Source organism: Pseudochaenichthys georgianus, chromosome 3 (genome assembly GCF_902827115.2).
Source record: "Pseudochaenichthys georgianus chromosome 3, fPseGeo1.2, whole genome shotgun sequence".
Taxonomy (NCBI): domain Eukaryota; kingdom Metazoa; phylum Chordata; class Actinopteri; order Perciformes; family Channichthyidae; genus Pseudochaenichthys; species Pseudochaenichthys georgianus.
Genome location: NC_047505.1, coordinates 33,530,540 through 33,546,366, shown reverse-complemented (window position 1 = coordinate 33,546,366; position 15,827 = coordinate 33,530,540). Strand labels below are relative to the sequence as shown.

Sequence of the window (15,827 nt, the reverse complement as noted above, 5' to 3'; positions counted from 1 at the left end):
GTTATTATGAATAAACAGCTGTTTTTTGTTTCAAAAAGGTCTGAACATTTTGTTTATTTCCTTCGGTGTTGAAACCTTCACCAACAGCTGTGTCAACAATGCAGTGCTTTAAACAATCCTGTATGGTTATCAGTCCCTGGTTTCAAAGGATGCGAGGCAACAAGTATAAGTATATCATTTTATTTCAACTTTATCACAATTATTCACTCAGTAAAAGATTAGAAATGTGCAGACCACTCTTGTGTGTGAAAAATACAAAACAGACAAAAAACTAGTTTGGTGTAGTGCTGACATTATTGTAACAGGCCACCCCGACTTATTTCTTAATACAAAAATATGTAATGTGGGGGTGCACGTCTGAATAAACTATATTTAGCTTGTCTTATTTTCAATAAATATTTATCAGATACATTAAAAGTAACAGTAACAATACATACAAAGTTTAAACAATTTAGGTTTGAATATTTTTTAAACGAGGTTGTCCTTGTAGCTGTCTAATAATACCTGTTCTGTTATACCGGCACATCAGCTGTACCTGTGGAAATAAATGTATGTGCAAAACAACATGATTGTCTGATCACCAATAGAAGACAATTTGGTAGAAAATATTCATACAAACTTCACTTCCTGGATGTTTAAGATTGGCACATTTGACTAGTGTCCAAATAAAATGTCCTGTCAGCAGATCAAAAAAGCTTTCCTTTGGGTCGTCCGTGCAAAAAGTGCCGCTCTTCTATCAGATGTTTTTCTTTGTAGTGTAACATGATGTTACGTTTCCAGGAATGAGAGGTACCAGATATGAGGGGTTGGTTGAGAGCTTTAGTGTCTCTTAAGGCAAGAGGGGGATTTCCTCCGCGTTCAGTCAACGATGGCAGAGAGCACAGCCATGACAGCCATGCCACAGAAGATGAGCAGGACATGCAGGAGGGACTGCCTGTGAAAGCAAACAAAGGGTACGGATTCAGACAGATTCAAGGACATCAAATAAATATTCCCGTTTCAACACCACAGAACAAGTTATACAATGTGTTGTTTGTAAATATCTTTCTGCAGAGTGCTGCAGGGATGATGTATTTCTGAAGGCTGACCCGTTTGTATAGCACATAACAAAAAGCCAACAGGATTTTGGATATTTGGAAAATAGATCCTTAACAAACAAACAAACAAACAAACAAACAAACAAACAAACAAACAAACATGTCTTGGTACTTATTTAGTTTCGCAAGATAATCTCCACATATTAACAGCACTTATATGCTTTTATGTCTCATCTAGCCACTGATCTATTTAAGACAAAGAAGTTTCAGAAATTCCAGAGTGGAGTATTTACTGACATGCAGTATTTTATGTTATGAACAAACTCTCACAAATGTATTTTAAACACAGACCGAATTTCACGCATCCAACCAAAAACTCATTCAGAAAACCCAGCCGTAGTGCTATGGAACCATATTTTATAGGTTAAAAGCATAGATTGTTTATAAGAAGTGACAAAGAATATTGATCAACACATTTGTAGGCGATCAAAATGTTTTAATCAGCTTCATAATGTGAAAACCCACTGTGAAAGGGTTATTTTACCCAGAGCAGCCTGCTTGGTCTTAAGTAGGTCCTCTTTGTGTTTCTGATGCAAACAGGCACATAACCCATACCATAAACTGGACTCCTCCAGCAGATCAGGCACCACATTCACCATAGCTATGTAGAGGAAGCCTCCCGAGGTGAAAGGCAGTATCCAGGCAGTGGCATTTTCTAGGAAGGGAAGGAAACACTTCTATAAAACAGTATCCAGGTGACAAAAATGTATTTGATTGCTTGAATACTTAGAATCTTACCTGTGCCTTTTGGCGACTGAGCGCACAGAGCGAAGCAAGCTCCCAAAACACCAACCAGCGCCGTGGACAGCTGCATGCAGGCCGCACTCCACCGGTCGAACCCGGCCCTCAGCAGGATGGCAAAGTCGCCCACCTGCAGATAAGGACAAGTCCCACAGCAGACAAATGGCATTGCAGTCAGCGTGTTTACAACCACTGTAGCAGTCTGTTGTTTTCTAGTACTTTCTGCTATTTAAACATAAAAGCCTCAGGTTGTAGAATGGAACTAAAGACTCTGTAATCTCACCTCATGGGGGATTTCATGGAGCAGGATGGCAAAGGTGGTAAGGTATCCAACCTGCAAGAAAAGATTCATTAACAATGTGCCCGGTATTATTAATAGGGAACTGTATTCTTGAAAGCACCCGTTGAGTAGAGTTCTAAGCTCTATGTGTTCAGCGAGCGGTGCAGAGTGCAACGAAGGGAAATGTAGAAGAGCTGCTCAAAGAGCTGCAAAGCTGTGACAGCAGCTTAAAGTCTTTTATAATTCCACATGAAGAGGATGATGAGATATCAGTTGTGAGAAAGTGTACTTATACACACACACACACACACACACACACACACACACACACACACACACATGTCACATCTAGGTAAGAGGCTATTGAATACCTGCAGGTTGACAAAATAAATAATTTCAAGGATGAAAACTTGTTAGTTAGACAATAAGAGAAAAAAGCCACAAGATAGAAAAGAAACCTTCTTTCTTAGAATTTCTTAAACATTGTTAAGGACATTATGGTAAAATATCTCATAGTAGGAAATAATTAATAATAATTTATTATAATTAAAAAAATTATGAAACTCTTAATATATAAACATTGGTTAAAATTACATTGAGTACCAGAAGCAACATTTATCCGGGTAATACCAAAATACTTTTTTCAGGTGGGCCAAAAATGTTAACATAGCTGAATGATGTAATGTGGTTTGTAGTTGAGCCAATAATACAATTTGAAAAATTAAATAAAGCCCTAGTACAATTTTGAACAGCTCCCTTTAAGTATAACACTTAAAGGTGGGGTAGGTAAGTTTCAGAAACCGGCTCGAGATACACTTGTTGTTATATTCCATGGAATGCTCTTAACATCCCGATAGCAATGAATATCTTAAGTGCTTTGACAACAAATCCATAGAAAAATGTCATCTGTGGAAGCCGTAGTACTGTAAAAAGCACGACCAATCCGTTTAGCCGCCCTGTCTGTCAGCCTTCCACCTCGTGCACGCACAAATGTATCTCGTGCCCTGATTGGACATGCCGTCATTGGTTTCAAAAAGCAAGTTAAGTTAAGTAGGTAAGTTGAAACTTACGTAATTTTGGAGAAACCAGCTCGAGTGCGCTAGAATTTGAAAATAGACAACCGAAAACAATCTGCCACTTCCTCACAGAGCCCCTCCTCCAACACACGAACGTGCACATGACCAATGAGGGCACGAGATAAGTTTGTGCACAGATGGAAGGCTGACAGGCAGGTAGGCCATCCAGTCATTTTAGCCGGGCCGGCTCAGATGATTGGTCGTGCTTTTTACAGTACTACGGCTTCCAGAGATGACATTTTTATGTATTTATTGTCAAATTGTTGTATTGTATTGTTAAGATATTCATTGCTATCGGGATGTTAAGAGCATTACATGGAATATAACAAAAAGTGTTTCTGAAATAAATTACATACCCCACCTTTAATGATCCTCATCTTTCTTAAGTGTTAATAACTGATATAAATATTCTTTTTTTTTTTTTTTTAAATGTTCAACAGCAATTCAGAATTAAAAACTGTGAACATCTTCATGTTTAATTAAACTGCATTGATAAAGATTATTTTTATTGCAGCATTACATTGTGGCAAAGTCACAGTGGGATAAATGTGCTTGAGAGTGAGCAGAAAGCACCGGTGAGATGTCTTGTATGTGTACGTTTCAGACACCTCGTTAACTTCCTCTCTGGCATGGCGATGTGCGGTTCATGCTGCTAGCCTTATGTCCCTCCAGCTGGACTCTCTCCTTATAAAAGATACAAATATCCAGTAACCTACCGAAGCCAGCCTAACGCATGTTACTGCAGTTTAGAGTGCACCTTTTTTTATCTAGCCTGTACCATAATTAAACAAAGAAAAGTTTTTAAATGAAAACGTTTGCTTTCCTGTAGTGATTGTCCACTTTCAGGACTGTAGCTCTGCTGATACAACAGGTCCAAATTACCCAGATGCATTTCCTCTCTTCTCTTTTATTCAGTATTACTGCGCTCCTCCCCGGCTATTTTGCAGTTCTCTTGCATAACAGTTGATCTTTGAAGCACAACAAGCTAAAGTATAGACTAATATTTACTCAGAATGGACCTTTAACAACAATTCTTTAATTATTTGGAGGCAGGCTTTGAGTACCAAAACCAATTATTTTCATGTGATATGTTCACAAATCCAAAAATGATCACATGACTCTTTCTATCATTATCCACAGAGTCATATTTGTAGTTTTCTAGGCTGTTGGCCAGGAATGAGTAATAATTAAGGGGTCAATCCATATTGACAATAACTAGCACTTAAAGGTCTATATTTGTAATATAATCTTAATCATCCTACACAGTGACATGACAGACAGCTGCATGTCAGTTTAAGCAATTCATTTATCAGCCATGATTGTCAGTTCATGATAATGAGCTCATTTGGTCTGAGACCCCGGGGAGCTATTTCAACTGCAATTATACTTTATGAGACAAGGAGCTCATGTATAATAAATATGCATGCTGAGGACTTAATGTGAATGTAATCACATTCTCACATACGAGTCATTTATTAGACCGGTGTGATTAGAAATGTACACATCATGAGCACAAGACCCTGCTAACACACTGCTGATGACTGAAGCCTCAGGCCATAACTCCTTTTCAACTCAATTTCCTGCTGGTTTTGTTTTTAGTAAATGTACTATGGAAACGTATGTTTCAAGGGCTGACACAGCATGTCATACTAACCTCGAGTTATATGCTTTCTTTTGAGATTGTCAAATCTTTATTGTAATATTTACAAGGCACAGGCTAAATCTATACCCAAGAGAAAAATGGAGACAAAGCATCTGAGCAACTTCTTTGTGTGTGCGTAAAACACATTTTAATTACAAATATAGACATTGTAAGGTCACTAATTTCTTGTCTTTTATTTGTTAAAATGATCACAGTCTCTTACCTTTTTGCTAACCATAAAACTTCCTGCTACTGCCAGTCCGTGGGTGAAGTTGTCGATGCAGTTGGCCAGCAGGTTTAGGTATCCACTCGTCTGTGGGACACAACATAAAAATGACACTCAAAAAGGTGAAAACTACAAGAAGTATGGTTTACTGGAAAGTCGTTTTTTTTTTAATCTGTCACAGACTCATCTTATTTAATCATTTATTTGGCAGGGACAATGCGGTAATGAACACTTAAAACATTAACATGTGTCAAGCGTAACAGTGCCAGATTTAGCTTTCAGCTAATTTCCATCCACAGTACCTCACATAAAAACATTTAAGAAATGTAAATGTTACAAACATTGTAAAAACAAAATACATGTTATGCAAAAAGTGCAAGAGCAGCATACACAAGTATGTATGACATGGTAATACAATATAGCAGCAACGACATGTAAAGTGCAAGAGAAGATAAGTGCTACATAAAGTGCAAGAAGAGATACCCCTGTAATAAAGTGCATTTAGCGGTGATTGCACGTCTGTGTGTTTCTCATCCATTCTTTGAGGTGACCTTTGAAGCTATTGAGAGTGGGACAATCCCGTATCTCAGTTGGGAGGCTATTCCAGAATGAGCTGCCCTCTGGTTTCTGACCTAGTGCAGCGCCCAGTGTGTTTTTTGTGGATGAATTCCCCTAAGGGAGGGGGGGCCAGTCCATGTAAACATTTATACAAAAAACACATACTTTTAAAAGACTTAAAATAGTCAAAACTCAAGAAATTGTGTTTATCAAGGATGGTACAGTGGTGGTATGAATAAGGCTTTCTGTCAAACACCTTGATAGCCCTCTTGTACAGCTGTTCTCCCGGTTTAAGGTTTGTGGCACAAGCAAACGACCAGCTTGTAAAACAGTATTCAATGTGGGATAGAATCATACAGTGGAGGTGTGACTTTGCAGCAGTTTTATCGACATATCAACTTTTAATATGTTTCTTAAAAGTAAAGTTTGAGTCCAGTATGACTCCAAGATACTTGAACTGGGAGACTTCTATTTCTGATCCATTTAAAAACACATTAGATCCTTCGATAAAGTGTGGTTAATTCAGGGTTCTTACACCTTTTCCAAAGTCTAATTCAAGCACTTTTCAAGGTACATTTTCAAGCATCTTACAGCTGTTGTAAATTACATATTTATATACACATACTCAAATGATTATTTCCCTACCTCACATTAAATCAGATGTTCTTTATGCTATAAACAACCAAATGTGTGTTTCGTGATAGCATTCTACACAAGGATGAAAAATTAAAGAAAAGAAAACTAAGTTTAATATTTCAAAATTAGTGATCTGTACGTTGACTGGGCCTCCCATATAACCTGGCTGAGCCAATATACAACAATCAAGCCAAATAACTTTTCAATACATTATTGATTACTATTGTTGAGGTACTTTTAGGTTGGCAGTGAACATAAGTGAGAGGTACATGGTGTACTTCTCCTCCACTACAGTTCAGAGGTACATGGTGTACTTCTCTTCCACTACAGTTCAGAGGTACATGGTGTACTTCTACTCCACTACAGTTCAGAGGTACATGGTGTACTTCTACTCCACTACAGTTCAGAGGTACATGGTGTACTTCTACTCCACTACAGTTCAGAGGTACATGGTGTACTTCTCCTCCACTACAGTTCAGAGGTACATGGTGTACTTCTCCTCCACTACAGTTCAGAGGTACATGGTGTACTTCTACTCCACTACAGTTCAGAGGTACATGGTGTACTTCTACTCCACGACATGTATTTATACCTTTAGTTACTTTACAGATGTAGATGAATGATGTGAAATATAACCAAGTGTTGAATCAGACTTTAGTTCCACCTGGAGTAAATCCACAAGCTACCCTGCAGTATACAAAGTCATTCAAACTAGCTGCACCTTCACCAGCTCTGAGAACACTTTCATGATCAATCATTATAAAACATATCAGATATATTATTCTGAAATGGACCAATCTGCACAACGACTACTTTTACTGTCGCTACTTTAACTATATTTTGATGAGAATACTTTTCTACTTTTACTTGAGGAACATTTTGAATGCAGGACTTTTACTGTAACAGAGTATTCCTACACTCTGGTACTTCTACTTTTAGTCAACTACAAGATCTGAGTACTTCTACTTTTACTCAAGAACAAGATCTGAGTACTTTTACTTTTACTCAAGTACAAGATCTGAGTACTTCTACTTTTACTCAAGGACAAGATCTGAGTACTTCTACTTTTACTCAAGTACAAGATCTGAGTACTTCTACTTTTACTCAAGTACAAGATCTGAGTACTTCTACTTTTACTCAAGACCTGAGTACTTCTACTCCTCTACAGTTCAGAGGTACATGGTGTACTTCTCCTCCACTACAGTTCAGAGGTACATGGTGTACTTCTACTCCACTACAGTTCAGAGGTACATGGTGTACTTCTCCTCCACTACAGTTCAGAGATACATGGTGTACTTCTACTCCACTACAGTTCAGAGGTACATGGTGTACTTCTACTCCACGACATGTATTTATACCTTTAGTTACTTCACAGATGTGGATGAATGATGTGAAATCTAACCAAGTGTTGAATCAGACTTTAGTTCCACCTGGAGTAAATCCACAAGCTACCCTGCAGTATACAAAGTCATTCAAACTAGCTGCACCTTCACCAGCTCTGAGAACACTTTCATGATCAATCATTATAAAACATATCAGATATATTATTCTGAAATGGATCAATCTGCACAACGACTACTTTCACTGTCGCTACTTTAACTATATTTGGATGATAATACTTTTCTACTTTTACTTGAGGAACATTTTGAATGCAGGACTTTTACTGTAACTAGTACTTCTACTTTTACTCAAGACCTGAGTACTTCTACTTTTACTCAAGTACAAGATCTGAGTACTTCTACTTTTACTCAAGTACACGGTCTGAGTACTTCTACTTTTACTCAAGACCTGAGTACTTCTAAAATAATATGTACTAATGTGTACAATGATTGTAGGTAATGTTGACTACTCAAGACTCCTGACTTATACATCTTCAAAGGAAGACTGTGTTCATTCTACAATTACATGGGATTAAAGCAAAATGTAGTTTTACTTGTATAATACTTCAATTTTATATAAAAGACAGTTTGTTTTCATCTGTTTTCAAATAAACAAAGTATTGGCTATCAAAATATTAAACTTGTTTCGGCAAATTCAGATGATAAATACAACTTTGAAGCTTCGGCTTAATTACAAGCGGAGAACGGACTAATGTAACGTCACAGCAGGCATAGCAACAGCCGGTGTTTCTTGTGAGTGTTTCCCCGGTACACAAACGCAAAAATACACAAACACACACGCGAGCTTCCCCCAGACCAGTAATACAAACGAAAATGTGTCTTCGGGTCAATGTGACTGATTTCGATAGAGCAAGTCACATTTGGTTTAGGCACGAAACATACTACCAGTAGAAATACATTTGCTTTCAAAATCGCTCTGCGTCGAATCAATAGATTATATTTCGTGACTATAACACGAAATGCCATGAGTGCTTCATCCTCTGAACACCACACGATGGCGACTATCATTCTCATCAGAATGCCCAGGTCACACGTAACACAAACACTTGCAGGTTGCGCGCATAGCGCGGGAAGGCCGCAGCAGAGCTGTTTTATGTAGAAGCGAAGCAATTCTTTTCTTTTAATCTAAAAAGCAAACTATTCAGTCAGACAGCAATTTATTGTAAAAGTAAAGCATTTACATTTTAAAGCACTTTATCTCAATTTCAAGCACCATTCCCAACATTCAAGCATTTTCAAGGATTTCAAGCACCCGTACGAACCCTGTTAATTTCAAATCAGGCCTATTTCAACACCCAATATTTGATACCCTGAACATTGTTGGTTTCAGGTTATGTTACTCCCAGTTTTGTAGTCTGACCCATTTATACCTAGACTACTGCAACTCCCTCCTGGCTGGTCTACCTGCATGTGCCATCCGACCTCTGCAGCTCATTCAGAATGCAGCGGCTCGTCTGGTCTTCAACCTTCCAACATTTTCCCACACCACGCCGCTCCTCCGCTCCCTCCACTGGCTTCCGGTAACTGCTAGAATCCACTTCAAGACACTGGTACTTGTGTACCATGCTGCGAATGGGTCTGGCCCTTCCTACATCCAGGACATGGTTAAACCGTACACCCCAGCGCGTGCACTCCGCTCTGCATCAGCCAAACGACTCGCTGCACCCTCGCTGCGAGGGGGATCCAAGTTCCCATCAGCAAAAACACGTGGGTTTGCTATCCTGGCTCCAAAATGGTGGAATGAGCTCCCCATTGAAATCAGGACCGCAGAAAGCTTACACACCTTCCGGCGCAGACTGAAAACTCATCTATTTCGACTCCACCTCGAGCGATAGAACTATTAACAAAGCACTTATATACTAATAAAGGGCTGGCTTATCTAAAGCCAGTTGAGTAGCACTTGAAACGATTGGCTCTTTGAAACCTGATGTTCTTATATGATTCTGTTTTCTTCAAGGTTGTGTCTTCCTGGTCGAATGTACTTATTGTAAGTCGCTTTGGATAAAAGCGTCAGCTAAATACAATGTAATGTAATGTAATGTTATACAAAAAAGGCTGTAAATGATCCTTTCCTTGCAGGAAACAAAAGGAAGCTGCTGATTATGTGCCACAATACCTCGGGCAAATAGTTGGTGTAGTATTAACATGTTAAATTGTGTCTGTCCTCACACCCAGTCTGTGCTGGGAAAAACTAAAGAAAGGGATGGGCCAATGCAGGACATTTCTCCATAATATGTTTCTTTTTGTGAATGTCTAAAAAAACATCAAGGTTAGATTCAACCTCTTAATTTACTCACAACTGCAGATTTTGAAAGTGTTCTCTTTCTGATTGGACATTTTTATAACTGATTTCATATTAGTACTAAACCACACTGAGATGTACTACGTGAGTGCATTTAAATGTACTTTTATGTTCATGTTATTTCGTTATGACATGTGTTCGTTCACAAGTCAGATACAGTGTAAAGGATTCCAGGGTTTATCTGCACACTTTGGTGATATGAGAAAGGTAAGGGTTGTCCTGCAGCAGCACTAAAGGACTAGTTCTGAAAATAAGCATGAGAAATATTCCAAGATAAAGTATTAGAAATATATATATTTACGAGGTATTAGGCTGAGAATATTCAGGGTTTCTAAGTTAAACAGCATTTTAATTGCAATAGCAAGATGTACTTTAAAATAGCCAATAAGTCTTGTTGGTTTCATTAAGCCGTCCAATTAGCTGGTTCTGAAATAAACTAAAGGAATCGGGTTTGGACAACCCATATCAAGTATTTACCCTTAGCGGTGTCTTTTATTTTTTAAATGTGTTGACTGGGAACGTTTTGGTTGTCAGAAGTACCTTGATCTTCTCTGATCTTCCCTGCAGACTCTGATGCTTAGAGGATTTCCATGACTCAGCAGGGTGCCCGTTTCTGAGTGATGCCGCTGCCTTTCCATGGGAAGCTGCATCAGACCGCTGTGGTGGAAGGAGGAAGAAAAACAAGGCAAAAATAAACATATAGTCCCAGCCTCTTTTTTATATATAGTATTTTTTTAATAAATAATCCTTATGTTAGCATTGCCCATCAGTGTCCACCATCAGTAATATTCCCATTAATATCCCCTAAGGACACCACCTTTGCCACTAGCACCAGTCATACTAAAAACAGACAGTCAATGCTAGCCTAGATTTAACAGCGCAATAAACATGGATTTCTATTGTTGCTCCCACTGTGTGAGAAAGGCTTTTAACTCCTGCTGGCAGAACAGCTGTTGAAGAAAGTCCTGATTATTTCTCTAACTTACGACATGTTCAGGAATAACAGTCATTTGTACTTTTGCTACATTTTTCAGACCTAACAGATGACCTTTAAACACCACTCAACATTTAACTATATATGATTAATATAAAAAGGAGAGACGGATTCATTTCAGGCTAAAGCCTCTGTTTTCCGAGAACAGACCACTTCCTTGTTCCCTCTTTCAGAAACCACTTATGCTGCAATTTAGACTGATAGGCAAATTAAATGAAAGGAAATAGCCTGCTGTCTTCTGGTCACGGCAGGGACTTTTTTGCTCCATGTCTATGATTGAAGCATTAGGATGTAATAAAGCGTTGATGTTTTCCGGTCTGAGAGTGGAGCAAAATTATCTCTTCAATACGCCCAATTTAAATGACCTAGACATAAAGAAGGTGATTAAAACTCCTCTTCACATTTTATACCAAGCATTGTAGCTCTCCACACATATCCATCAGAAACACTCTTTGGTTAGATTTTCCTAACCACATATTTTAGGAGGAAGACATATTTTTAACCTGTCTGTCCCTCTCACTGCCACACTTTGTTGTTGCCTCTGTCTGAGTGCTCTCCTGTGGAAAGTAAAATGGCTAAAAAAAGCTATAAATAGTCCCGGGAGGAGCTGAGCCATGGACGCAAATCTTCTCCCTCACTGGAAATACAAATACAAGAGAGGGAAGAGACAGCCTGCACAAACACTCTGCAACCAGCCATTCATGTCTACAAAGAAACCGAACATTAATAAAGCGTCACATTTATAATAGCATTACCAAGCAATAAACTCTCCCTTTGACACTAGTTAACAAACTAATTAACTAGTGTATTTGAACAGCTGTTTCACCCAGAGTAGATATGTCTTATGTGTTTTAATTTGCTCATTGATTAACCAACTTTTCCCCCAGAAGTGTGCTGCTCGGCTACGCACCACGCCTCCCTAAAACCCAGTTCAAATGCACGCTTAAGTGTATTGTGTCCCTCTCGCTGTGTATCGCTAAACAAGGAAATCACACCTCCACGGAGCTCAGCGCGATTCACAACGTGAAACAATCGGACATTGTGAATCACCCCGAGCACACACAAAGTCTCAGCCGAAGTAAAAACAATAAGTGTGGCTTGATATTGAGAAGAAAAAGGTTGATAAACGCTGTGAGAATGGGTTTGCAGAGAGAATTTCGCCGCGATCGCAACTGTCTGTTATCAGCAGCAGCCCGGAGGAGACATCAGCTGAACTGCGTGTGTGAGGAAGTCTGTGGATTGGTCAATCGGAGCACACTGGGCTCACAGGGAGGGGGGCAAGAGCTCCAACGAGCCGTTTAGTGGAGAGAGTGAATACACGTAGTTTACAGAGATGCTGTATGCGAAACAATGTGAGTTTGGAAAATTGCACAGTATTTTTCTATTGTAATATCCCTCAACAAGGGTATTATGATCAGTAGAAAGGACCATGACATGTGACCTTTAATGTCAACCATTTGTGCAGATAACATGAAGTAGAAAAGATCGGCGATCGCCGATGCTAGCGTTAGCATTTCTCCCCCGGGCTTAAATTGTGTATTATAGAATGATCACACCGGTGACAGTACTCTTCAAAGGGTTCATGAAATATGACTACTACTCTTACCGTTTAACATTTTGGGTTACTTAATGTTACTTCATATTAAGGCTAATACAAATGACAAGGCTGTAATGCTAACTAACATGTTAGCTACTAGCTAGGTAGCTAACTTGATCCAGCCACTCCTGGTCCTTTCATCAGACGGGAAGCGAAAGAACGAGCAAGACCCATTTGCTGGTATGATAACAACCTGGTACTAAGCACACAGGCATCTTGTTAAAGTTATCTTATCTTAGCCAGCGCCATATAGATAGATTATATCTATATGGCGCTGATCTTACGTATTGCGTATTTTTCATAGTCTTATATTTCAACAGTTTTACGACAAACTGTGTGACTTTTTTGACATGGAAATTATTTTTTAAGATTGACAAACATCATATGTGTAATTCATGGCACAATTCAAACGGGATCGAAAGATACGTTTTCTCTCTCCATTGACTTCAATACATTATTTTTCCGAAATAAGGTCCCATGGACCGGAAGTAGATGGGCGTGACTTCGCCACTCCATAGGACACACACACACACACACACACACACACACACACACACACACACACACACACACACACACACACACACACACACACACACACACACACACACACACACACACACACACACACACACACACACACACACACACACACACACACACACACACACACACACACACACACACACACACACACACACACACACACACACACACACACACACACACACACACACACACACACACACACACACACACACACACACACACACACACACACACACACACACACACACACACGTTTGGCCCCCCAGAGCGTTCCGTCCGCAGATCTATCCACCTTGGGACCCGTTATCGTTTTAGGGGTCCGTTTCCATAGTTCCGTTACGGCCTCGTGTGAACGAACGGGCTATACGAAAGAGAAAAGTAGCGGATACAACCCGTTTCGTTCTTGTATAAACAGCACCTCAGACTATTTAAAAAAAAAACAACGGTCTGATTTTATCATTGCACTACAATGAATTCAATGTGTGATTGTTATAGCAGTAATATTAAACAGTAATAATACAGTAAACTATTAGCACTGTAAATATTATTGTTTGCCCGTGGTGAGATGACGGGGCTCCTGATAGGGCTGTGGGCGTAAAGCCCACATTTCCGATATTACGTCATATCGGACGCAAATCTGGATCAGCTCTGTTTTCATTGATTTGGGTACGAAGGAAAAGAGAGACGGTTTTGTTTGCTGACACTTTGTGAGTTCCCTGACACACATATTTATGTATAAAAGACATCAAAAAGTGCATTTTGCATGATGGGAGACCTTTAATGTTGCAAATGGAGATGCTGTGACACAAGTCATATTTCAGACTTGATCTGACCATTAAAGTTATCGTATTGTACAATTCATACGAGAAGAGGATGAAAGAATAGTTTGAAATGTTGCTTTCTTGTAGAGAGTTGGATGAGATGATTCATGTATCCCATGGCTGTCTGGTTAGCGTAGCTTAGCATAAAGACTGGAAACAGCTCCCGTAGCTCTGTCCAAGAGTTAACAAATCTGCCTTGCACTGCCTTTTAAATCTCACTATGTCAAAATGTTATCTCTCATCTGTTAAAAAGAAAATATGTGTGCTCTGAGTTTCCAGTGGCTGCAAGGCATCCTCACACTGACGACAACACAATAGAGAAGTATTGATCTTCTCATCTAACTGCTAGAGGATATTACTGATAGCCCGGGTGCAGAATAGGTCACCTGATGCTACAATAACCCAAAAACTGAATATAATATGCAGATCAAGCACTAACAGGGCAAGCATACCTATGACAACAGATAAGTGAAGGCTTGTAACGACACGTCTGTGCTCAGTGAGCTCCTGTGGAAGCATTGAGCATATTCTTCTTTAATCATTTCAGCTTAAAATACTTACAGCATTGTTAGAGTTCAGGTCTGAGTTGGAAGTGGGCTCCTCCTCCTCCTCCTCTTCCTTGCTGTCTTGGTCTGGGAACATCTTCTCCAGGATGAGGAAAGACAAAAGGCCAGCAATTACCCACAAGCCCTGGTTCATGTAGTGGTTGTGTTTACCAACTAGGATGGAAGCAGAGAGATTGTACATGAGAATACGTGAGAAAGTGCATGTAGTTACAACTGAAACCGAGAGTTGCAACTAAAATGTTAACTTAAAGATAAATGAATACAATCTCATTACAACTCAAAGTAATATCATATCTGAAGAGCGACTGTTCCGAAATGACTTTCACTGACAATACCAAACTTGAATGTGTTTAAGTAGGTTTAAAGGTTCCCTATTATACTGTTTTTCATCAATATATTATAGGTCTCAGATATATACAAAACATGTCTCTGAAGTGTTTGGCTCAAAATACCAGACAGATCATGCATTGTAGCATCCCATAATCCCCTCTGTTTCAGCCCTGTTTCCAAAGTGCTGATTCTCTGTCTTTGACTTCAGATGAAAATAAGGTGCCCCTCCCCACGCCCCTCTGAGAGATATTTGGTTAAAAAGAACACAATGGTGCTCTAGGAGGAGATTCAGGTGATAAGGGGGGCGAGTGTTACCTTGGTTTGTTATTGGCTGATGGTTACACAAGCCAACAAATTGTTATGACATCATAAAGTGTCCAAAATCTGATCAGCTCATTTTCAGGTTTTTATATAAATGGATCAGGACAGAAAGTGAGAAAATCTTTTTTCCTGAACATTTCAGAATTTCGTTACACAGAGGGGACACATGTTTATGTATAAAAGACATACAAACTTGGAATTTGCCTAATAGGTGACCTTTAACCCTCTGGAGTCGGTGGACGCGCCGGCGCGTCCAGGTGCGCATAATTTTACATAATTAATCATATATTTTTGATTATAAGGAGTAGAAACATGATTCAGATATCTGCGGAATCGCTGGAAGGGTAGCTTTCCAGCGGTATCTCCTGTGAGACTGTAATCAGGGCACAGCAGCCAATATGGCCGCTCAAAGCAGCTTGACTTTACACTGTGTGGGATTGGTGGATTCGTGTGTCCGTCAAGGAAATCTCGGCCGGCAGCCATCATGGTCTGAAATGACCAATGGACATCGAGAAATCACTAAGGACCTACCCACCAAGTAAAAAAAACATAAACCACGTGTCTCCCATCAGTTTATGTCTGTGTGGAGAGAGAGAGAGACAGAGAAAATGGCTAAAAAAAACTTTACAGTTGCCGACTTCGCTAGAGATTTTTTTCGCTAGCAGCAGTGAAGATAGAGCCTCAGAACCTG

The 15,827-nt window shown here is 39.4% G+C and overlaps 1 protein-coding gene across 1 annotated transcript in view; it reads right to left on the bottom strand.

The window, feature by feature from the left end:
• Positions 1 to 164: 164 nt before the first annotated feature.
• Positions 165 to 15,827, bottom strand: part of slc39a13 (solute carrier family 39 member 13) — a 25,103-nt gene continuing 9,440 nt past the window's right edge. Inside the window, exons 5-11 of the mRNA XM_034110415.2 lie at positions 14,481 to 14,638; positions 10,499 to 10,615; positions 5,060 to 5,149; positions 2,122 to 2,172; positions 1,836 to 1,968; positions 1,653 to 1,752; positions 165 to 934 (exon numbers count right to left, since the gene is read on the bottom strand). Of these exons, the coding sequence (XP_033966306.1) occupies positions 859 to 934; positions 1,653 to 1,752; positions 1,836 to 1,968; positions 2,122 to 2,172; positions 5,060 to 5,149; positions 10,499 to 10,615; positions 14,481 to 14,638 (725 nt within the window). The 3' untranslated portion in view covers positions 165 to 858. The remainder of the gene's footprint in view (positions 935 to 1,652; positions 1,753 to 1,835; positions 1,969 to 2,121; positions 2,173 to 5,059; positions 5,150 to 10,498; positions 10,616 to 14,480; positions 14,639 to 15,827) is intronic.